Source organism: Melozone crissalis, unplaced genomic scaffold, assembly GCF_028551555.1.
Source record: "Melozone crissalis strain CALT ecotype California unplaced genomic scaffold, PUWL_Pcris_2 ptg000004l_1, whole genome shotgun sequence".
In the NCBI taxonomy this organism is placed as follows: Eukaryota; Metazoa; Chordata; class Aves; order Passeriformes; family Passerellidae; genus Melozone; species Melozone crissalis.
In genome coordinates, this window is record NW_026535782.1 from 30027881 (window position 1) to 30051386 (window position 23506).

Consider the following 23506-nt stretch of genomic DNA (forward strand, 5'->3'; position numbering starts at 1 on the left):
AAGGAGGGCTTTTTGGACTGTGCAGAAAAGAAGATATAAACCATTTGGCGTTTTCTTATATTCATCATTTTAACACTGAAAACTGCCTCCTTAGCAGGCCAAGTAAGCTATAGTGTCTTGTCTGAGTCTGTATGACCTGAGTCTTAAAACATATGGAGTGTAATGCCTAAAGTGAACGTGATGTTCAGTGTGCTGGTGCTGTGCAGTGAATGTTGTCTGCTCTAGTCACCCACGTTAGTGTCCCATGCGTGCCCAAAGGCTCCTGTCCTTGGCAAGGCAGACACCCCATCCCAGTGAGCTGACTCAGTACTTCCACATCTCGTTGCACTTTGACCTGTGCATTAGTACTTGTGCACCAGCAGAGCATGTAGATACCACAGCTGGAGGCTAGGATTCACTCCCTGAGGGACAGGACATTTACCCTTCAAGAGTATTTCCTGGGTGATGGAGTTTATTAGAGTGTATTAGCACTTACAGAGTGGGCATGTCTGGTGTTCTCCTAAAGATGTCTTTTTCTATCAATCTCCTCTCTTGTAGATAGATCGTACACTATCTAAAGCTAGAAATACTTTTTTATTCCTTATTTATGTAGTTGCATTGAAAATCCTGGAGTGTAGGAGGACTTCTTGATGCTTTAGTACTTTAATTAGTAGCATGCACAGCACTGTGTTCAGCTGCTCTAGAATATTTTTGAATCTCTGCAATGGGGGAGTGTTATAGTTTAAATCATTACAGCTGCTGCTGTTTCTGAAATGCATTTCGAGAGCAGTGCAGGAGTTGACACTCTCTAGATGTTTCTCTTCATTAATGGTGCTGCACTGGCTCTAAGAGCCATTTGGGGAGTGTAACAGGTGCCAAAAAGAAAGGACTTCCTGGTGGAATTGCAGAGATTGGGCAGGCTCCAGGGAGAGAGAGGTAATATATTTTTTGGTTTAAATTTCACATATTAGAAATGGTCTTAGTTTCGTTAACAATTTTCTTTCTCCTTACTAAGTTGAGATACTTTGAGCTGTCACTTGTTCTTCTTCAGGGGGACAAAATACCAAATTTTTCTTTTTGTCAGCATTTTGAAAATCTTGATTTGCACTGCAATATCCTGAGGAAAGAATTTGAAGCTCATGTAAGACTGTATAAACTGGCAGAAAAGAAATAATGTAATCAGCACCAAATGTGTTTTCTACAATGTTAGTTATTTTTCCAGTGATTGTAGCATATGTTCCTGAAGTTTTACTTTGAAAATAGGATGCAACTACATCCTGAATGCTGTGAGCTTCCCCCAGGCTCTGTTTGCTCCTGTGCTCCCTCCCCAGCACCTCTCATCATTCTGTCAGCTCAGTGCATCTGAGGGGCTGCCTAAGTAGGGCTGGCAAGCTGCTCTCACTGGAGCTCAGGCTTTCCTTCGCCTTCAGCTTCCACACAGTTGAAATGAATGATACACCTCGATGCTGAGAAGGTGCAGGCTGTTCCCGGGAGAGCATGGACAAGCTGAGTACATTCAGATGGTTCCACAGGTTTCCAAGCAGAGAATATGGGTCCTGCCCTTAAATTAAAGCTGTTTTGCTGCCAGTCTAAGTGCTGCTAGTGATGAGAAGGGCTCAGGAGTTTTGTAGCAGCAGCAGCTGCTTCAGGAGATGTGTCTTTTCAGCTGTGTGAGGAATCTCCAGCAGTCAGGAGCTGATTGATGCAGTGTGGAGGCTTTGGGACAAATGGCTGATAGGATGAGGGTCAGAGTGGACTAAAAGCACATACAGAATGTTATTAGTTTGCTCCAACCAACATCTGGCCTGCTTTAAAAGGTGTCTGAATGCAGCTATTGTAAAAAACAGGACTAATTTTTTTCATCAAAAACACATTCCTGGCAGAGTGGCCTAGTTTCCTCCCCCAGTTCTGATTTGTTTTCCTATTGAACTGTGAAGTTGGTGGTGTGGCTGGGACAAAATGTTGCTTTTCTTACACATGTACACATATTAATCAATAATTAATTTTTTTTTTTCAATTCCAGTTAATGCATTTTGGTTTTTTTCTCCTTAGTTGACAGGTGTTCTGATGATATTACAGTTCCATGAGTCCAAGTGAGGGTCAAAAAGTATTTCTAGAGGGTCTGGTAATTCTAGAGCAGATTTTCACCTCAGTCTTTGCTGCAGTTCTTTGGATTTCCATCATATTTTGAGAGAATAGAAATAACAAATTCTCCTGTTATTACCTGTACAGCACATATTTCCTCATAACCAATTTAAAATAAAATTATATTTTTTTCTTTATTTGAATATGCCATAGTATTTGAGACTATCAAGCATTGTGCACTGTATACTTTGGTAGTAAGATAAACAGACAGACTGTGAACAACTTCAAAGGCTGAGGTAGGATTTTTAGTTGGTACACCAGCCAGCCAGCTTGTAGGTTTTCTCACTTCTTTTCCAGAATTTTTCCCTAGAAAATGTTCATGATCCCACATGGAATAGTGGATACTACTAATACTATGGAATAGTAATAAGGAATACAGAAAAGGCAAAGCAGACTGGGGTCTGCCTCTGCCTAATGGTAAAACATTCTTCCCTGTCAGTTGATAGCAACCAGACATGTAAGCCAGGTAAGATTTTTGAAACAGAAAACTTTAAATAGCTTATACTGATTATCAGAGTGTTTTTACTTGCTTGCAAGGCTGTTGAATTCCTATCACCAATATGCAAATATGAAATATGTTTCCTGTTGCAAACACTCTTATGTGAGACTTCAGAATAAGAGATCAGGTGATCTTATAGTGATCCTTTCATGATGTGAGTCTGATTTCTTGCTTCACATTCTGATCTGGTTTGGGACAGTTTTTTCTTTCTCTGGCTGCTCTATATTCTTATTGACTTTTTCCAAGCAGAGACTCAGGTGCTCTTCTAAATTTTAACATCATCTTAAAGATTCTGGCTTGCAGTATATCCTGGGAGGTTTGTAATAGATTTCTTCATAAGCTATTTATGTTCTTTTATTAATTCTTTTAGTCTTGTGCAAAAAAGTTGATGACCTCATTTTATACTTGTTTTGATTTGATGGAAAAAGAAATGTTTCACATTGAAGATAAAATAGATTTTTTAAGAGGATGTCATTAATAATATCTGGATTGATTAAGTTAAAAGAGCAAATACATGTTGTTGGCTGTTTAGAATACACTGTGGCTCTGGCCTGCTTATGGATGCCATATATTTTGTTTACATAAAACATCTCTTGAAAGAGTTCCTTTAGAGTTAATAAACATTTGTAACCACCTGAGACTTTGAAGTGCAAATGATTTGACCAAAAGTGCCCTTGAAGCAATAGTGAATGAGAAGGTGGAGGCAGTCAGGAGAATGAGAGTTTGGCAACAAGCTGAGAGTCTGGAATTGCTGCTGTTGAGGGCATGCCAGTGATATAAAAAGAAAATTGAGGCTAGGAAAAGGGTTACGGATGCACATCAGCAAAAGTCAGGAGGAAGTTACCTGTTGATTTGTCTTGGGATAGCAGTGCCATTCTTTCCTGCAATCTGAAATGCTTTAGTGGTCAGTGTAAGTGTACATCAACACAGCCTACATCTCCTTGGCTATAAGCACTCCAACATAGTTCTTACTCCATGTGAAACACCCTGCAATTGGAATTATGTAAAGAGTCCAGTTTTTACCAAAAAACATTTCCAAATTCTTTCCGCAAAAAATCCAAGTCAAGAAAACACACCACTCCCAGTACAGTCTAAGCTGCTGCTTTGCAGTGGCTTAACAGTGGCTTTTATCATACTCCTTCCCATTTTCACTTTAGACATTTGAGTGACTCTTCCAAGAAACAACCACAAATTGTATGTAGTTTTCTTTTGCGCAGTGTAACAAACAAACAGTGAGAATCCTACAGTTCCTGTTTGTCTCCAAAGGTAGTAATTTTTAAATGCTCTTTGCAGATTTTCCTCTTGTAAATAAAATATGTGCCTAGAAAAAATGGTCTATGAAACCAGGCTGAGAACAGCTCTCTCACTAAATTGTTGATTGTTCAAAAAGTTGACGTGGATATTAGAATTGATGGCAGCTTATCACACTGATAATTTCCTTCCCTTTCTCTCACCAAGGATTTACATTAAAATAAAGCAGCAGCTTTAGTTCTGTATGTATGGACTGTTTAATTGGAACCCAAAACACCATGTCAAAGTATGACTCTTTCCCTCAGTATTTTCCCCCAGTACCAGACTCTTAATATTGCCTTGTTTTAAAGCCAGGTGAGCAATGATAGTTTAGGTCAGTTTAGGTCAGACTTGGGAGGATTCAGAGCAGCACTTTCAGCAGGTGGGATGGGTGGCATTCAGTGAGGGTCCCGGTGGGGGATGCTCAGTCTGGTGGGCCAGGGAGAGCCATGACTGCTGGTAGGTCTGGTAGAGCAGCTGTAGCTTGGGACGGCTTCAGCCCCTTAACTGATGAGACTATAGGACAATTTAGTCGGCTGGAACAATGTGAAGCATTTTTAAGGCTACTTTAATTAGTGCCAAAATCTTGTCCTGATACAGAGCTGGGCTCAGGATCAGAGGAGAATGAAAGCAATTTATTGTGTTCATCTGTGTGCTCTTTGTGTGTCATATAAATGTATTAATAGTGCTTGACATATTTATATTTTTACATTGAAAGGATGGATAGCTCTACAGTAAATTACTGCTGTTACTTTATTTCTCATATGCAAACTGAATATATTCTCATATTCTCAAACTGAATTTACTAGAAGCAGTTGACTGCATTTCTATGCTCTATCAAGTTATTAGGCAGCTGCTTAGATATACATTCTCACTTCTCTCCCCATATCACCTCCTTCAGTGAGATAAACAGAGGTTTTGCCACATTATGAAATCCTGTTCTCAACGTATTTTTCTGTATTTTTATTTCTGGCTTTCAGTTCCTACTCAATATGTGATCACTTATTTGGAGGTGTGATCAGCTTGTTCGTAGCACTATATGTGCCAGGCCTGGGATACTTTCTGATTCTGCAGGTTGAAAAACAAAAAGGGGGTGGTGAGACAGTGAGATACAGGTGTTTATCCATATCCATATTCCAGGAGTGTGGCCCTCCTGGAATACTTGCATCTCCATAACCTCCTGCTTCACAAATTCCTGCTGTCTCTTTGCAAGAAAAAGTCAGCACAGAACAGATGTACTCCATTTCATCTTGCTCTGGTAGAAATCACCAGATAATTTAGCCAAGATTTCACTAAAACTGTGAGGAAAACTGTCTGCTGTACACTTTTTCTACAGACCCTTCTATTCCACTTTCTCAACCAGATGCTCCAGAGTCAGCCACAAAATTAGAGTTTAAAGATAGTCATGCACTACATGTGGGATTAGTCTCACTAGTTTTTGTCCTCTAAAAAATAGGAATTTTACTACAGAGAGGAATTAGTTCTACTTGTATTAGGCTCTCATCCTTCTTGGGTTAAACTGCTTCACAGCTTCTGTTTCTCTCAGTACTGACTGTGGATGGAGCCTAGATGCCTACCTCAGGCTAGATGCCTGCATTTTGGAGGAAAAGATCTGTTTCTTAAATACCATCAACTTCAGGCAATCGTCCATATTTATTTCCATATCAGACATACTGGTATGGAATATGCATATAAGTATTAATGAGTTAAATGTGCAGATGTAATAAAAAATGCAAAAATGAGAAGTATTGCAGCATAGTTATGCAAGGTTATTATATTCTGTATTATTTGATATATCCTGTTGCAATTAGTAAGTGCATTTATTGCTGTGAGTGCCTCAGGTGTGGGAGCAGCAGAGGTCACAGATCTGAGCTGGGAGCGTGTGCCCCCACTGGATGCAGCCCTGCTTTTCCACAGGTCTCTTCCTGTGTAAATTCTGGCTGTTGGTGCTCTCCTGCACCCTGTGTGTCACTGAGCTGTGGGCTGAGTGACTGCCATGGTGTGGGGGTGGCAGGTGACACTCCTTCTCCACCAGGGTTAGTCACAGCACATCCTGCTTTCCCTGACTCACCCGCTGGCCTCGGTGCCACCCGCTGTCCTGAGAGCTCCCTTCTCAGGCTTTGCTGTGCTGCTGGCAGTGCTGGGCTTCTCCTTCCTGCCTTGAACTGATTTTTGATGCCTGGCAAAGAATATAGTGTTAGAGAAAGCAGTTCATTGCACCTAATTCCACATGAAAAAGGATTATGGCAGAACAAAGTTTTGAATGGCATTAGTGAAGCAACTGATCCAGCATAGAAACAAGGCAGCTTTCTAAGTGTCTGCAAACAAGACAGAGCATCAGACACTCATTAGTACCATACGCTCACAATAAACTGTGACGAACCCTTCAATTTGCTCAGCAGTGCCAAGGGGGGATGTGGTTGATTGGTTTGTTTGTTTAGCTCCAGGCCCTACTTTTTACCCTAAATGCAACAATTCTTCTGTTTATATGTTGTCTTTAGTGGAGATATTTCTTTCTTATGGTACAGGTAGGGGGAGGCCAAACAGAAACTGTAATGAAAGATTCAGCTGAAAACAGATGAATGTGTTTTAACTCCTTTGTGAGGAGAGGAATGTTATTTATTTTTTGCATCAGTATATGCTGCAGTTGGATATTCTTGAGGGAAGTGAAGATCTTGCCTGTACCTGATGTCATGCCATTGGGTCTCCTGGTAGTAAACAGATTTACTGAAGCACATTCCTAACCCCTTGTCTGGAATAGCTAGTAAAAAAATTCAGATTTTAGTAGGTTATTCCTGGCTGAAAGAAGAAAATAGAAATTTTTAAATCCCGTTTTCTACCTTACATGAATTTCGGACAACTATCTATCTTAAGAGGTAAAATACCTAAATAATCCAGGCCAATCTCCTTGCCTACATCCCAAGATTATTTTAGCCACAATCTTAACATGAAATGTTTACTTATTCTGCACATTGATACTATACAGGTTATTCTGTGATTTGGGGTTTTTTTTTCCTGCAGTGATTTTTCTGACCCTGGGTTTTGTCTCTGCTTCTTCTAGTCAGCTCATTTTTCTTTGTTCATCATCTCAACAAAAACAATTTTCACAAAGTCATTCTGACAAATTTATCTGAATCCCTGAAAATCTCAAAACTGCCTTTGCTCCTAGCAAAACTCCATGCCTAGCTGTGTCTTACAGATATACCTTATCTCTTAATTTAGATATAACTTCACAGAGACATATCAACCTGCTCTCTTAAGGGAAAAAGCAGTAATGAAAAATATGATATAAGAATATTTTATGAAAGGATGTCTTCTTTCCTAATTGTTTCCTTCCTTAGTTCTCAATATTTGATGTTGTATGAAATATTCCCTCCTTATTTTAAGATTTACAACACAACATACAGCAGACCTCCATGAATCAGTGGATTGTTTTTAAGGCATCTGTGAAAAGTAGTTGAAAAAACACTTACTGTAAGTCAGTTTATATTGCTTTACAGAAGATAAAATGGTTCTGCAGGTGAATATTTTGAGGCCATCAAAAATTTTGACAGCCACTCAGGTTCTGGATTCAAGGTCTGTCAAGAATATATCAAGAAGTGATGGCAAAAAGGATCTTTCATGCAAAAACTGGAGAAGTAATTATATGAAAATATTTTCTGTCTTTGCCCTCTTCAGGCTGAGAGCAATTGACTCTTCCCAAAGATGAGTGCAAAGAGTAAGATTAAAGGGCATCTTAAAGCTTAAAAATTATGGTGCTAGAAAATCAGAAGCATCAGTTGGAGCTTGTAGGTACAGAAAGACAAAAATAGAATAAACACTACTTTTGAAAGGTGGCTGTTTTCAAGGGACAGAGCACTTGCAATCAGCTTACACAGGAGAGGTGGATGCAGATGTATCCTGCATCCTGGGTCCACATGACCTGCTTTGGGGTTTAAGAGAGCATTTCTACTTCAAGGAGCCCAATTGCAGGCTTGGAATGGACTAGGCCATGTTGTGTCTGTTATGGCTCTCTAAAAACTCCACAGTCACAGTGGCAGGAGAGAACACACCAGTTCCTTCCAGCCAGGAACAGAGAACAGACTCAAGTGACTTTATAAATGCTTTCAAGGAACATTGAAAACAGGCAATGGGAAAAAAGGCCCTGTTTGTTGCTTTAAGCCTTTGCTCTGCCTTCTGACTTCAAGTGAATAAATACATGAAGTTTGTTTAGAAGTGTTAGAGTTTCCCTGCAAATTCTGATTCTGACAGCTTTCCACAAAAAATGTTCACTTGTGCCAAAGTCAGATGGTCTGGTCAGTTGAAAAAGCAACATAAGAAACTGGGCATGCCACAGCTGCTTTGAGCTGTTTGCACTGTCTGTTCCCATTAAGGGCACCAAGAGGGCTTTGTACATAGCTGAGGATTTACACAATTCTACAAGTTGTGCTTCAACATCGTGCCTTCCCTAATTTTTGTTGCCTCTCTTCACATGATTTTGCTGTTCATTTAGCTGTTAGATCCTTCATGAACTCTGCTTACATAGTGTTTATTCAGTGACTGAAATATATATAGCTAAAACAATTAGATAATAACCATACTAGCTACCTGTTGAGACATTTTCATTCTCTCAATTCTTGGCTTTCTTCCTGTGTCTTTGGGGTAAATCCATCTAAATGCACACTGTAGATTTTATGGTTTTGTGCTTTTTTAAAAAAAATTTACCTAGTTACTGCTGAAGGACATGGGTGAGCCTCTCATGTAAACTGGAATGCCCAATAAACTCGTAAATTTTGTTTTGCAAAGAATGGACAATATGCAAATACATGTGCATGCTATTGTTTTTAAATAGCTTTGTTTCCCATCAGGTACATGCAGATAGGTTGCCCACTCTATGAGCAGTTTGTTGGTTGAGCATCATTTCAAAGCTGATTATGCAGAATTGTCCTGTGCCCTCTGTATCACTGTGGCTGTTGTGTGATTGGAATTTGGAGTGTGCTGACACAGTTAATGGAAATATATTGTTCTTAAGATAATTTACAGAAATGTGTTGTGCCACTGAATATCACTGTGAGCCTTTTAAGTACCATTTTCAGGGTATAATATTTTTAATGGCTTACAATACAAGACAGTTTATCATTTTTATGCTAAAATACATCTTTTACTGCAGTATTTTCATTTTAGAGTGTTCCTTGGGGATTCAAATCCTGCAAGCTTGCTTGACAAAGTCATCTATTTTGCACAGTTGCTTAGAAGAGAATGCTTCTGTGGATTAGAAGTTGAAGAAATATAATTAATATACACAATACATTTATATATGTGTGTATATATATATATATATATATATATATATATATAAATTATGGTGAGGTACATTTAATCTGTTTAGCTGATATGGGGTTTTTTCTTTTTACTTTAAAACCACAGACTAGAGAGTCCATTTGCCCACTTTCATTCTTCTTTAATGTATGGAACATCTTTTTTTGGTCAAAGGGACACAGATGAACCTTGAGTAGTTCAGCAGACTCCAGATCAGAGCTTGAGACTTAAAAGAGTTTTACTGCTGTTACTCAAGAATAATTATTAGGCAGATAATGCCAATACCATTATAACCTGTAACAAGATGATGACAGTAACATAAAATGAAGCATTGGTGTAAGTATGGGATTTTATTCCTGATAGTGAAGTAAATTAAACTGTCCAGGGAAGGTGAGAACAAAGCCATCTGGTGCAATGTTTGAGAAACCCTCTGTGGGACTGAACAACTTGAGAGATATATCAGTTTCATAAAATTTTAAACTTCACTTTCCATTCCAAGTTCCCAAATGTAAAAAAAGGAAAATGCATGAGGGCTCTTTATGCTCTCAGTAAGTTCCTCCAAAGCATTTGTCCTTACATTTACATCAAAATGAGAAACATTCAGCAAGTGCTAATAAAAATCTGCAGTCCTCTGCTATCAGGGACCTTCAAGAGCAACTATAGGAATTTAAGGAAAAACTTGTTTTAAGGACTATTCTATTACATATTTATGCTCTAAATAATCTAGGAAATGGTTGGACTCTTAACAAAGGATATTCTTTGTACAGTAATTCCTGAAATATGATCTTCCCTCCTCCCCCAAAGAATTTATGTTCCTATGACCTATCTCTCTTGCATTTTAGGTGTCTATATCCATCACTCTCATCCTCAGAACTCCCACTCAGCAGCTGTCAATTTTGGCAGTGCTCATGTTCCGTCCTTAGCCATTGCAGGTTTTTACATTAAGGATCTGCACAGACATGAAATTGTACCTCTGAGATTGCTCAGAAGCTGCACTGGCTTCACAAAGTCAAGCACCTTGCCAGCAAGGTTTATTTAAAGGGCAGGTGAAATAAGCACCTGCCTACTTTAACAAAATTTAGAGCTGGGGAAAAAATAACCTTGCCAGCATTTCAGAATAAAATATTTATTATTCATCAGCAATAAGTATTTCCTTTTAAAAAAAACCAAAACAAAAAACAAACTAGCACATGTAATTTATCTTTTTTCTTACATTATCAGGGAGTTAGGAGGTTTATGGGAAAAGGTCCAAAACCCACCATTTTTCTTGTTGAAATAAGTAGACCAAATGGAGGGGTGTCAACAGAAGTCCCCAAAGTAATACTCCATATCCCTGTGAATGATTGAACAGCTGTCCTGGAGTGCCAGCCTTCTCAGAGCTACCTGAGGAGAGAGCTACTGGTGCCATTAGTGCTGAGCAGCACCACAGTCCAAGAAAAGAACTGAGACTGACGTGGGATGGGACACAGGGTGGTAGGCAGCTGTGTTAGGGACTCATTTGAGAGGAGACATGATGCTTCTTTTACTGGATCATTTCCGTTTCTTACTTACATTAGTAGGACAAAATACAAAAAGGCTCTTGGAAGGAATGGCTGAAGCACAATTGCCTCTGTCCAAAATAAATGCTATAATCTCTAGCCAGCAGAGTTATTTGTTTGTGTTTTCAGTGAGTCCCTTTCTTCCTCATCTGCTTCCTGCTCACAACTTCTCAAATCTTGAATTATTTTCTCTTTAGTGGTGTGGCTGCAGTGAGAGTATCCCCTTCCTAATCCTTTACAGAAGCCTTTAGTCCCAAGGGGTGAATGTGTGGGAGGTGGAAGATATGGATTTAATTAAATTTACAGGCAGTGGCCCTTTAAAGTGAGTTAGTCAGTCCTTATCCTTCATTTCTAGTCTGTCATCCAAGAGACATGGTATCACCAGAATGTGTATTTTAAAAGAAAATATAGGGCAGTGACTGAAGAGTTGCAGATGTGGAAAGCAGTCCTCTGAGGGAGAGGGCCCTGTGTATGGGCAGTCATGAGGGCCCAGGAAACGAGCCTCAACACTAAAGCACATTTTGTCTCACAAAAGAAGGTGGTTTCATTTCAGAGGTGAATCATGGGTGAAAAAATTTTGAATCATGGATCATATATCTTTGGGGCTTTTTTGGATGGTGCTGTGGTCCTATAGAAGGGTGTAGGAGAATCAAAACCTGGTAGAATGTAAGCATGGGTACTGCAGATTGAACAGTGAACAAAAACCCCCATGCCCTGCCCTAAAGTCCTCCCTCTGTGTGACTCTGCCTCTTCTCATGCAATGTGTAGCCAAAGCATTCACTAGAGGCATTTAGGCACCTTTTATGATAGAAAGGGAGGGTGTTATGGGCATTTTCAGTAGGAATCTAGAACCTTTTTCTTTCCATTGTAGGATCCTTCCGAATCTGGTTGTGTTACAGAAGGTGTACATGAGACACATCTTCCATTAAGAAATGAGAAAGATTAGAACATTGATTCCCATTTGAGATGAAAAATCTTCTGTTGTCATAACTATGATAAGATTATTTTCTCGTCTTCATTGTTTAAGAATACTGACTGACAGAATTTACTTCATACATAAAATTCATTGCCCTGAATGATTGTGAATTTAAGTGTTATTATAATCAGAATGGGTAGGTATTTGTTATGGACAGTGCTTTCAGTGTTGATCAGAGGAAGAAAAGGAAGTGTCCTGAAGTGGTATCCCTATTGGGTGGTATGTACCAAGCTGCATTTTCAGTCTTTCAAGTCTTTGAAACACTGCATTTCTTGAGCCGAAGAGATGTAAGTATAGGCTGTCATCTGTGTAAGCATAATTTCATTTTCCTAAGGTAAATAGGTAGCAAAAGGCAAAGCAGTTGCACACACGACCATTACAACTCTCACATTCACCACCAAGGCCTGTTTTAACAGAGATTCATGACAGTAAGAGTCTCAGATCACAACACTTCAAATCATTAGCTTACTCAACATTATGGTGTTACCTACAGCACCTCAATGTTCTTCTGAATATGTACAAGACCATAATTGATATTAAAATCATAGAGTTGATAAAAACCAAGTTTTGAACATCAAGGCACAGAGAAAAATCACCCAGGAATTAAAATATCTTGTTTAAAATATGTATCTCAGAAAGCAGTTTATTTTGTTTACTTTGATTTGTAAAACTATTCTTCCACATGAGAGGAAACTAGAGAATTTAAATTAGTTATCTAAGCCTCAAAAAGTGCTGAAGACTCTATATTTAAAGTTGTTTATGGCCTTACTTGCTACTGTTTTCTCACAAGAAGAGAACAAATGTATTTCTTAATATTTTTGTATTTTTATATATCAGAAATTTGCCTTTCCACACTTAAAAAGAAGTCCTGGCAAAGAGGGTTATTTTGATCCCCAAGCCAAGTTCTTTAATGCCAAATTGCAGTGTGGAAAGAATCTCCAAGTTATAAATCCTTAAAATGAGCTTTGATGGAAAATCTGGAGTAGTTTCACAGTGGAATCTTCTCAGCTCCATGTGAGGAGCCCCACTGCTGATTTGGAAAGGCAGGTGTTCACCCAGAAATGGTCTGTTTTATAGCAAGAGTGGCTTTTTGCTTGTGAAGAGAAAAAGAACCAACAAAGCAATAATTTTTTTGTTCTCAAAATTATTTCATGCTTTCTACTAAGATTGTAGAAGTCTTGTCCGTTCATCCGTGTGTTATACTGGTGAGCCATAAAGGAAACCTGTTCAAATTCAGTTAAATTTTCCCTTTAAAGGAAACTTAACTCTGTTTACTGTGGGTTTCTTTAATATAGTGAATGCAGGACTGGTCATGAAACTTATCTGGGCAGTGACAAGACAGATATGAGACTGGAGATTCACAGAAATGGGGTTTCTGTTATCCTGGATACCAAGAAAACTAAAGCATTGCTTTCTTGAAGGTTTTAGGGTTTTTTGGTTGGGTTTTTTTGTTTTGTTTTGTTTTGGTTTTTTGTGGTTTTTTTATGTGAAGGGGATTTTTGAGAGAGACCAAGTGATAGGAGACCACCTTTAGAATCACACTGCTTATCTGAACTAAAATGCCGACCCCTTATTAGTTTAAATCAATGTTTTCTGTAAAAGCTGCATGGAATAATAGGCCTAATATTTTATTTTACTTTCACTACATGGATGCTGAAATGCACTTTAAATACTATCTAGATATAGATAGATAGATAGATATAGATATCTTTATCTAAGAAATACTTCCAAAGTTGTGTGAACAAATAAATGGCATATTTAAAACAGAAAGTCTCAGGGTCGGCTGCTTTGGAGGATTGTTTTGTATGGGTGGCACTTAATATTGCCTCCTGATAATTCAGGAAGCTGGAGGCCAGTGTTAATAACTGTGGTGCTGTTGCTCCCTTGCCAAGTACCACTTCCCCAGAGCACAAGCCTGCAGAGTAGCAGCTGTCTGTTCAGGCTTCCTGCAGCTTCAGGACGAAGATCTGGCTCCTTCCAGTGGCATTTTATTGCTATTGCACAAGACTAAAGCCAGTAAATAAAACAATATGATTAAACTGTAAAGCAAATCAGTGGGATTCTTTTCAAACAAGTTAATTTATTCTATAAAGTGTTGGATTTTTATCTGAGCCAATATACAAATTACTCAGTGAACCTTGCACATACACACACAAATACACATTCAAAGAAGCTTATACTGTTACCCTCCATCTGGCACAGAAGCATCAAAAGCCTTGCTCCTGTACCATTGGTGAGTATTGGCCTCAAACATATGTGTTAAATAAATTCTGAGTTGGGGTTTGGGAAGAAATTAGTAGAAAGGGAGCACAGTAAGCCAGTACTAATGTTACTTCAGTGACTCGCTCACAAACTGCAAGTGGAACTTGGAAGTATAAAACAGCCCCCTTAAAAGTTGTGTAAGTCATCTAAAGCTTGCCAGTGATTGTTGAAGAGTATTGTTTCTACTAATTTTCTTAGCTGTGATTAGTGGAATTTTGTTTAATTGTGTTTTTATCTGTAAACTGCTGAGTAGTGTTGATGGATACATGCTGCTATTTACAAAACAGAATTGAACTACAGGGATTCTGACATTTTGGTTAATTGGCATGTATCCCTCTAAGTGGTTTCTATTCCTTAACTCATAATTGTTCTCATTTGCTCAGTGGGATTCAGAAACAGGGTTGGTGGAATGTCATTTAATACTCATTTCATTTTGTTAAATAAAGTGCATTGGCTTCCATCTTGCCTATAAATTAAGTCATTCTAGCTTCATTTTCTGGCTATATATTTTTAATTGTGTAAATATTTTTCTTTCTCATGTAATTTGCTTAATGTTACAAAAAGTGCCACCCCCAGACCCTAGATTTACTTCATAGCAAATGAATTGCAGAGTATTTTCTATAACCAATTAAATCAAGACATAAATCGAATGGTTGATCTGTCTCTTATGGCAGTCTAAATGTGAACCATTGTTTTCAAAGTTAGTCTTTTTACTTCCTAAGTGGAGGACTGAAACTAATAAATTATTCTTCTGCATCCCAGAGGCATAACCTTCAAAAAGAAAATATTTAAAAGGTCAGATCCTCCCTTCCAGTTGAGATTTCCTTAATGTATAGGCAGTGGGAAGGAGAAAGGCATCTTTCTGCAATCTGATTTCCTCACCCTAATCTAACACTAAACAATGTGTTGCCCAGCTTCTTTTTAAATACAAACTGCTTCAGGGACACTCTAACACATGCTTTGCTACCCACAATTTATTAGCCAAGAATAGCTAAGTCAAAATAAAGTTGTGGTCATGCCCTCTCCTCTGGCAAATCCTCTTTCACAGGGACTCTGGGAGTGTTGCTCAGGCTCTGTTGGGTATTCAGCATCCAGGGTAGGCCACACACTGGACAACCTCCCAGGAAACAGATATACAGCATTTCCAGCCCATTTTGTAACATACTGGGCAACAACAGAACTCATCAATCTCTTCTTTGTCAAGGGCAATTTGAAAAAGTGTTCATGGCTAAAAAGTTCTGAGTGCTATCAACTATCAGTTGTTTCCAATGGCAACATTTTAAGTAGAGTGAAAACATTACACTAGAAGTCACATAACCCTTTAATAAAGTTAACAGTGCCATATTTCCATTTTGGCTGACTGTTAATACTCTAGTCTTGGGGCTATTTAATAGTTTCATTTTCCTTTACTCTATTTTTCATAAAGAAAAAGAATTATGAAATGTACTGTTTTAATCCAAACATAGAATAAAGGACAGACTCTCTCTGCTCTGCTGAGAAGTAGCATTGTGCATTGCTGTGAAATATTGCAACCCAGGTATACTGCTAGGAACTTTTTTTTTTAAATAGATAAATTTTCCTTCCCACTGTCCAACTGTTATTTGCCACAAAAAAAACACTAAAGAAAAATGTGTGAGAAGCTTGCTCTTGCCTACAGATTCGTTTTGGGAAATGAAGTTGTTAAAAAGCCTCCCAAAGGTGCTTATGCTGGTGAGCATTGGAGGAAAGCATTTCAATTCAGCCATGCTAATGAATGGGGATACAATTGTCTCCTGCAGAATATTTTAAAGGACAAGTGATGAGAGCTGGATTCTGCCTGTTCATTCCACATATCATTTTCATTTAGTGGAAAAATATGTAAATATTTTTGAAAATTAACCTATGCTCCTAAATGGCTTGGATGTCTGTCAAGGTGTTATTGCACCTCAATTGGCAGCAAGTGCTGTTCTCCCTGAGCAGCAGCTCTGCTACATAAGGGAGGCATGTGGAAAGCCATTTCTTGATAGCAACAGGGGACCAATTCAAGAGATTCTTTTTCTGTAGCAAACAAACAAAAATAATTCAGGAAGGATCCAAATTCTTGGAATATGCATTTTCCTAGCAAGCATTTTCCTAAAAGTACCTGATATAAAAGCTCACAGAAGAAATCACTTTCAAGTCAGAATATCTGGGATGTACTCCCAGCTGTTTGCCCTTGAGTGAGCCACATCAAAAAGCAGCCTCTATGCCTCAGTTTCCTCACATCTACAGAAATAATAAATAGAAGGAGTGATCTCATTTATGCCTGGAAAGCATGCTGAGCTGATGTAGTGAGAGACACTGACGAAGTGTCATGCATTATTATTGCATTAGGCTGACTGCACTTCTGAAACCCCTCTGACATTTCCCACTTGGCCTCGATTGTGGGCGGTAACATTTCTGTATTAAAGAGGATGCTTTATATCACTGCCTGATGTAAATGACATGGTTCATGATTAAACATTTTCTAAAAAGGCAGTAACCTGTGAGATCCTCTCTCTTTCTCACTTCATTAAGCTACCACATTACAAAGTGTTCTGCTTCATTACTGATCCTGCCAAGCAGCTCCACTGCGCTCCTTGTAGCTACATGTGAAGTATCAAGGTGAAGTTCATAACTATATTTGGGTATCAGGGTTTATTTCCTCACTCCGTTGAAGGGAAGCATGACGAGCAGCTGAGGAATGCTAGGGGAAACCGTCATTAGCATCAGCAGCCTGTGCCAGGGCTCGGGCTGCCCGCTGAATGCCGTTTGTGGTGTGAGCAATTAAATCACCGGCCTTTGGCATGGGGCTGGGGCCACACAAACACAGCAGGTTCAGCTCTGCTCCGCTAGCGTGCTCCTGAGAGCGGGGCAGAGCACGGCAGAGAACAGAGGCTGTCCCTGCACTGCCACCTGTCACAGGTAACAGCGGCTGTCCCTGCACTGCCACCTGTCACAGGTAACAGTGGCTGTCCCTGCACTGCCACCTGTCACAGGTAACAGTGGCTGTCACAGGTAACAGTGGCTGTCACAGGTAACGGTGGCTCTCCCCTTTGCTGTCACAGGTAATAGTGGCTGTCACAGGTGATAGTGGCTGTCCCCTTCCCTGCTGGCAGTCACAGGTAACAGCGGCTGTCCCCTATGCTGTCACAGGTAACACTGGCAGTCAGAGGTGACAGTGGCAGTCCCCTAGGCTGTCCCAGGTGACAGTGGCAGTCCCCTATGCTGTCCCAGGTGACAGTGGCTGTCCCCTGCGCTGCCTGCTGTCCCAGGTGACAGTGACTGTCCCCTAGGCTGTCCCAGGTGACAGTGGCTGTCACAGGTGACAGTGGCAGTCACCTACGCTGTCCCAGGGGACACTGGCTGTCCTCTAGGCTGTCCCAGGTGACAGTGGCTGTCCCAGGTGACAGTGGCAGTCACCTACGCTGTCCCAGGGGACAGTGGCTGTCCCAGATGACAGTGGCTGTCGCCTAGGCTGTCCCAGGTGACAGTGGCTGTCCCCTAGGCGGTCCCAGATGACAGTGGCTGTCCCCTAGGCTGTCCCAGGTGACAGTGGCTGTCCCCATGTCTGTCCCAGGTGACCGTGGCTGTCCCAGGTGACAGTGGCTGTCCCAGGCTGTTCCAGGTGACAGTGGCTGTCCCCATGTCTGTCCCAGGTGACAGTGGCTGTGCCCTAGGCTGTCCCAGGTGACAGTGGCTGTCCCAGGTGACAGTGGCTGTCCCCTAGACAGTCCCAGATGACAGTGGCAGTCCCAGATGACAGTGGCTGTCTCAGGCTGCCCCAGGTGACAGTGGCTGTCCCAGGCTGTCCCCGGTGACAGTGGCTGTCCCCTGCGCTGCGGCTGCTGCCGGAGCGAGCTGTCCCAGTCTGTGAGCCGCGGGGCCCGGCGGGCGGCAGCAGGGGAAGCGGGCAGGAAATGAGTCAGGCCCAGGCCGCAGCCCGGCCCGGTGTGAGGCTGCAGCGCCGCGTTACTGGAGCAGCGGAGAGGGGAGGAAGTGTTGCAACAACTTACACTCGTGTCTGTGTTTCTCTCTGAAACAGTCTGGTTATAGAAAAATCTAAGATAAGAGGATTTTGGGGAAGCGTTGCTGCACAATTAGTGTAAGATGTCGTGACCTATTGCTAGTTCTGAGAAGAGGGAGAGCATGCACGGCTACTCCTCAGAGCTGCTCTGCACCGAGTGGAAGGGGAGCACTCATAAAAAGCAGACTTTCATGAAGTTACTGATTTTTGATCTTCTGTTCTGAGTTTCCTCCCATGATAACTGAGTATTGTGAATGATGGAGAACACTGAAGCTTTATATTTTCCCAAGGATTTAAAGATAAAACTTAGGAGGTGCATTGATACTTGAAAGCTGTGTAGGGGAGAGTGTCTATTTCTCATTACTTTTACCTGAGAGAATTTAGTGTAAAAAGGTTATAGTGGCATGTGTACATTCTTATAATTTCACGTGTCTCTCTTCATGCTTTTCATTTTTTACAAGACTCCTGCGCAGTTGGGTCCCCAGAAGAATGAGATGAGTGAGAAAGGCATCCTATGGGGAAGGGGGTGGAAACGGAAGCAAGTGGTATTTCCTACAGAAAGAGAAGAAATAAAGTGTGAAATTCCACTGCCAACTGGGTGTTGGTTTGCTCTATTGTCTCCATCCATAACTCTTTGCCTTCTTGATTTTTTTATAATACATCTGAAGTGAAAAATCTCTTCTTTTAACACAGGCTCCTCCCAGTACTGTTTTTGTACCATTGCATGACTATTAAATGACTATTAAAACATCAGAAAAAAATTGGTATGATGTAGATAATCAGCCTTTGCTTACAAAATGCTGATTGCATTCTTTATGTATATCACTTTTAAATTCATGAAAAAAGAAAATGATGAAGGGGTGGATGGATCAGTGAAGTCCATTCTTTGAATACTAGACACTTGCAAAGCAGCTGCTATGTTGAAATGTCCTTGTCTGCTTAGTGGGAGGATAGTTCAAATTGTAGTCAGAATTAGGACTGATACACCCAATTATGTGAGGGTGTGACAAATGAAAAAGGAATTGCCTGGTATTTTTATTTGTAATATGAAACTAACCTATAATAATACTAGTGGTATTAAATTTTATATGTTCCAGTGGATCAGTTTCATTGGAATACAGAAAATAGTTCTGCTTATATTAATAGAGAGTATTTTTGAAACATTACTTTACAAGTATGACTGAAGCTGAAATACTAGTAGTAGGGAATATATGATGCTATGGGTGTGGTATGTGTCTTTTATCATCATGGTTTCATATTATTTTAAATATGTGTTCATACAATCTTTATAGAGACCCCACATTCACTCCATATGATTATATGGCTGAAGAAACACTTCCTTAGCTACAGTTTGCTTTAAAAAAAACCCAACATTTTAATGGAGTCTTTTATGTTACTCTGCTATATTAGAGAAAAAAAGAATACCAGTGAAAACACTGATTTCATTCAGTGAGAGCACAGGAGATTCAAGTGGACTTCTGGGTGTAGCAGGGAGATTAAGGGTGCCATTGAACAGCAACATCCTTTGACTATAGGAGAGCTGAATGCACTTCCACAGTTTAATTCTGTGGAGTTATTTCAAGTTCTAAAGCTGTTAAGAAAGCTATGACAAATCAACTAGCGGTCCACCTGCAAAAGCATGGAAAGAAATAGAAAAAAAAACAAATGCTTTTTTTCTCTCTTTTAATAAAGAGGGAGAAAATCTGTGGCAAAGGTACTCAGGTAGCAGACAAGTCCTTAGCAGGTGAGCATGGACTGTGGTGATACTTTTGTGGGGTGGAAAGCTGATAATGGTTCTCTGGGTTAGGCTCTGTACTGGGAATTGCATCTGCTTTCCCACTCTGGGTCTGCCACAGATTTCCTTGATGAAATAAGCAAGTTGTTAATGGCTTTGGCCTCTGTTTTACTCTTCACAAAATGGGATTCTGACCCCTTCCTCTCCCAAGGGTCTATGAGGTTAAATAAAAGGATGTTTATAAAGTAAGCTTATATTTTATTTTTTTAGGAAAAAGATGCAGTTTCAACATTTTCAAACAATATTCTCAGCAGAGGAAGACTCTTGGTTATTACATTTACTCACACGGTGGTGCTATCATACATCTGTGCTTTCTCTAAGTGTTATCATCCCACAGCAGTGGGAGGCTTGGAAGGTTCTGTTCAAGTCCTGTTTTCTGGAACAAGGAAAGAGGTCACAGACACCCTGCAAAAGGGAGCCAGGGCTGGCTGCCATGATACCCTCCTGTTGTGTGACACCCCCTGCCAACCTCCACTTCTGTGAGCTCCTTCTGCATGCTGGGACACCCCAGTAAGGTGTGAGAAGCTCTTGGGATGTGCTCCTCCTTCAGTGTAGAGGGGAAGGTGTCCCTCTTTTCCTACCCTAAGGAAGCCTGGTTCTGCTTGTGTGTGTGCTGTAGGTGTTACCAAATGCTCTGTGAAATGCCTCCAACCTCTCTCTTCATGCCCCTCTCCTCCCTTATTTTGCAGGATGTAATTCAGCTGGTCCTTTTAAACCTTTTGTTTACAACTGCCGTTTTTGTGCTGCCAGTTGCCAAGTATTTGGTGCTGCTCAGTCTCACTGTTCCTCCCTCCTCTTTAGGCAAAGAAAGGGCACAGCATATCTCCAGAATATATGTGCTCTAATTCCAGTGATACGACTACTGTTCATCTGGCACTCTCAGTCTGTGCACATTGGAGCACTTTGAACTGTAGGCAAGGGGTAAATGAACTGTCCCTGGGCAGTGGGACACCGTGATTACTGCATAAAGTGTTACAGAGGCACCACCAGGTGCAGGAACACCAGTGACACCCCAATTAATCCTTACGCAAACACAGGCACACGTCTCTTCTATCACTTTCTCTTAGGCAGCCCCAGAGTATGAATGCTGTTGGCAGGGCATGTGTGGAGGTAAGAAATGTGGTGGAAGGTGGAATTTTGGTAGATGTGATTGATTTACGACAGGAGTTTCCTTTACAGTCATAAGGGGAATTTTGCTTGGTCACAGCAAGTTTGAACCCTCATGAAAGCCTGAATCATTTGAAGCTAAAATAAAACAGAGAATGGCAGGGGGAGGGGCATGACCGTTAGGGAGGAAAAAAAAAGTCAAAAAACACATTAAAATTGTTTCCCTTAGTGCTGACTTCTTAAATGGGAATGTGTTCCAGAATAGTTCTGCTATGTAAGCCAACATTTGTTTTAAGACTTTTTATTGTCTTTTTCCCTCTCTTCCCCTTGCCCTCCCTCTCTGCTCTGCAGATTTACACTGACTGGGCTAACCACTACCTAGCAAAATCTGGCCACAAGCGGTTGATCAAGGATTTGCAACAGGACATTGCAGATGGAGTTCTGCTAGCAGAAATCATCCAGATCATCGGTAAGACCAGGGCTGAGGGGAGCACTGTGAGCTGACTCCTTGCGTGGGGGAATATATAATTCAAGTTGAATGTATTGAACAGTAAGATGAACCCTGAATAATGCAATTTGACTGGGTCCATATGTCTCTGATATTTGTGTGGTTCATCCTTGTCTTAATTAAAAAATATGTTTATGTGAGCATGTTTGGAAGTTGCTGTTTAACCATACTTTAAATGGCCAGAACTGTATCTTACACACTTTGAATTGTCAGAAATGAATGCTCCATTAAACCATATGTCTCCCATGTGTGCATTTTGTTAGTTGGAGTGGCTCATACTTTCTGGGATGCCTTGAAACTGTATCCTGACCCTGCAAAGACAATTGTGGAAGATTTTATGTCAGCAGTTATTTTGCAGGGGCTGAAGAATTAGCAGCGACCTCCTTCGCACTTCCCCCTTTGCATGATTTGGCATATGGAAGCAACTGCTGCTAACAAGAGTGTTGTTACTGTAAGACTGAGCTTTACTTAGAAAAGAGCTCTCTGTCAACAAAACCCTCTGCATTTTATTGCTGTGCCTTTTCTGCTTTTCTTCAGGGTTTTTTTCTGTTTTGATTTTTAGGTTTTTGGGTTTGAGGGTTTTTTTTCTTTTTTTTTTTTTTTATTTTTTAACCAGGGGTTGAAAAGGAAACTTTTATCTCATTGTTTACTTTTGCTTTTCCCCTCACTGTTTTTGTTTAGCAAATGAAAAGGTTGAAGATATCAATGGCTGTCCACGGAGCCAATCTCAAATGGTAAGAATAAAATATATTTTTAGTTTGTGTTGGCACCACTCCACTTTCCTAAAATGTTTTTTAATAAGGATTTATATAAAATATGAATATTCTGTCCCATTATTACCATAAAGTCCTAATTCTCATACAGGTTCCTGATACTTATTTTCCACACATGCTTAATGTTTTTAACTTTGTTTCTGTGCTAACTTTGGATCTTGAGATAACCTGGCAGCAAAACTTCATCACTTCTAATTAATCCAGAATTGCTTTATCAGACCTGTTCTTCTGTGGATCCAAATAATTCCATTTAGCTTCATTTTAAGGACAGTGAATCCAAGAGTAAATTATTAAGTGGAGTCTTTGTGTCTGGAAAACTAGTTTGATAAACAGCACTTGCCAAATTATTTTTAAAATATAAATAGCCTTTTGGATTGTCCACTGTGAAGTCCAGTTTGATGACTCCAAGGCTTTCAGAAATAGCACTTTAGTCATATAGCTCTCTGAGCTATAGCTGGCAGCTGTCTAAAGACTTTTTAATACTCTCAGACAAGAAGCATTTAGTGACTGTGATTCATATGGAGTCCTATTAATCTTTTACTGTGTTTATGGCTAGTCAACTACATTTAATAAGATGAAACCTCCTTAGAATTCTGTGAAAGTGACAGACACAAAATCTGAGCCTCAGTAAAATCACTATTCATTTATTGAATCATTTGTAATCCAAGTCATGTTCTCCCATGCTGAGGTCTTTGCCTTTCTGTTCGCATTCAAATAATATATAAATAAGATGCATAATTGTGTAGCTGGCAAGGATTTTGGAGTATAGTGATTTGGTTGAACTTGCATAAAGGTAAACTGCTGAAACTGGGTTTTAAATGGAAATTAAACAGAAAAAAGTGCATTTTTTTCAGTGCATTTTTAAAGGTGGAAGGTGTTTGCAGCTTTTTTCTGCAAAGTGTCAAAAGGGTACTAGTGAAGTGAATAATGGGGTCTTTTGGTTCTTATTGTTCAAAGAATGTGCAGATTTAGAATAAGTTTTTTCTCTGACTTTCAGACTTTTTGAAACAGTCCATAGAAAGAACACACACAATTTCCGTAATAATAGTTATTATTTTAATTACTCATATTACAGCAGCACCTAGTGGCCCTGGCTGAGAACTTTGGGAACTCCAGCATGGAACTCTAATATTACACAAACAGATCAAGAGATAATCACTCTCTATTTCAATCATGTTAAAACGTGCCATTCCAGACAGGCAAGACAAACAAGGAGGCACAAAAGCACAGGGAAGGGGTGTGATTTCCCAAGGTTATATAAGTGGTCAGCGGCCATCTAGGACTGCTTAGGGACCCACCACTCTGTTGTCTG

General features: G+C 40.1%; 1 protein-coding gene across 8 annotated transcripts in view; it reads left to right on the forward strand.

The window, feature by feature from the left end:
* Positions 1-23506, forward strand: part of NAV3 (neuron navigator 3) — a 507738-nt gene that overhangs the window by 305486 nt on the left and 178746 nt on the right. For all 8 annotated transcript variants that reach the window (XM_054271027.1, XM_054271063.1, XM_054271035.1 and 5 more), the window contains 2 exons: positions 21265-21382; positions 22103-22155. In XM_054271027.1, coding sequence (XP_054127002.1) covers positions 21265-21382; positions 22103-22155 — 171 coding nt within the window. The remainder of the gene's footprint in view (positions 1-21264; positions 21383-22102; positions 22156-23506) is intronic.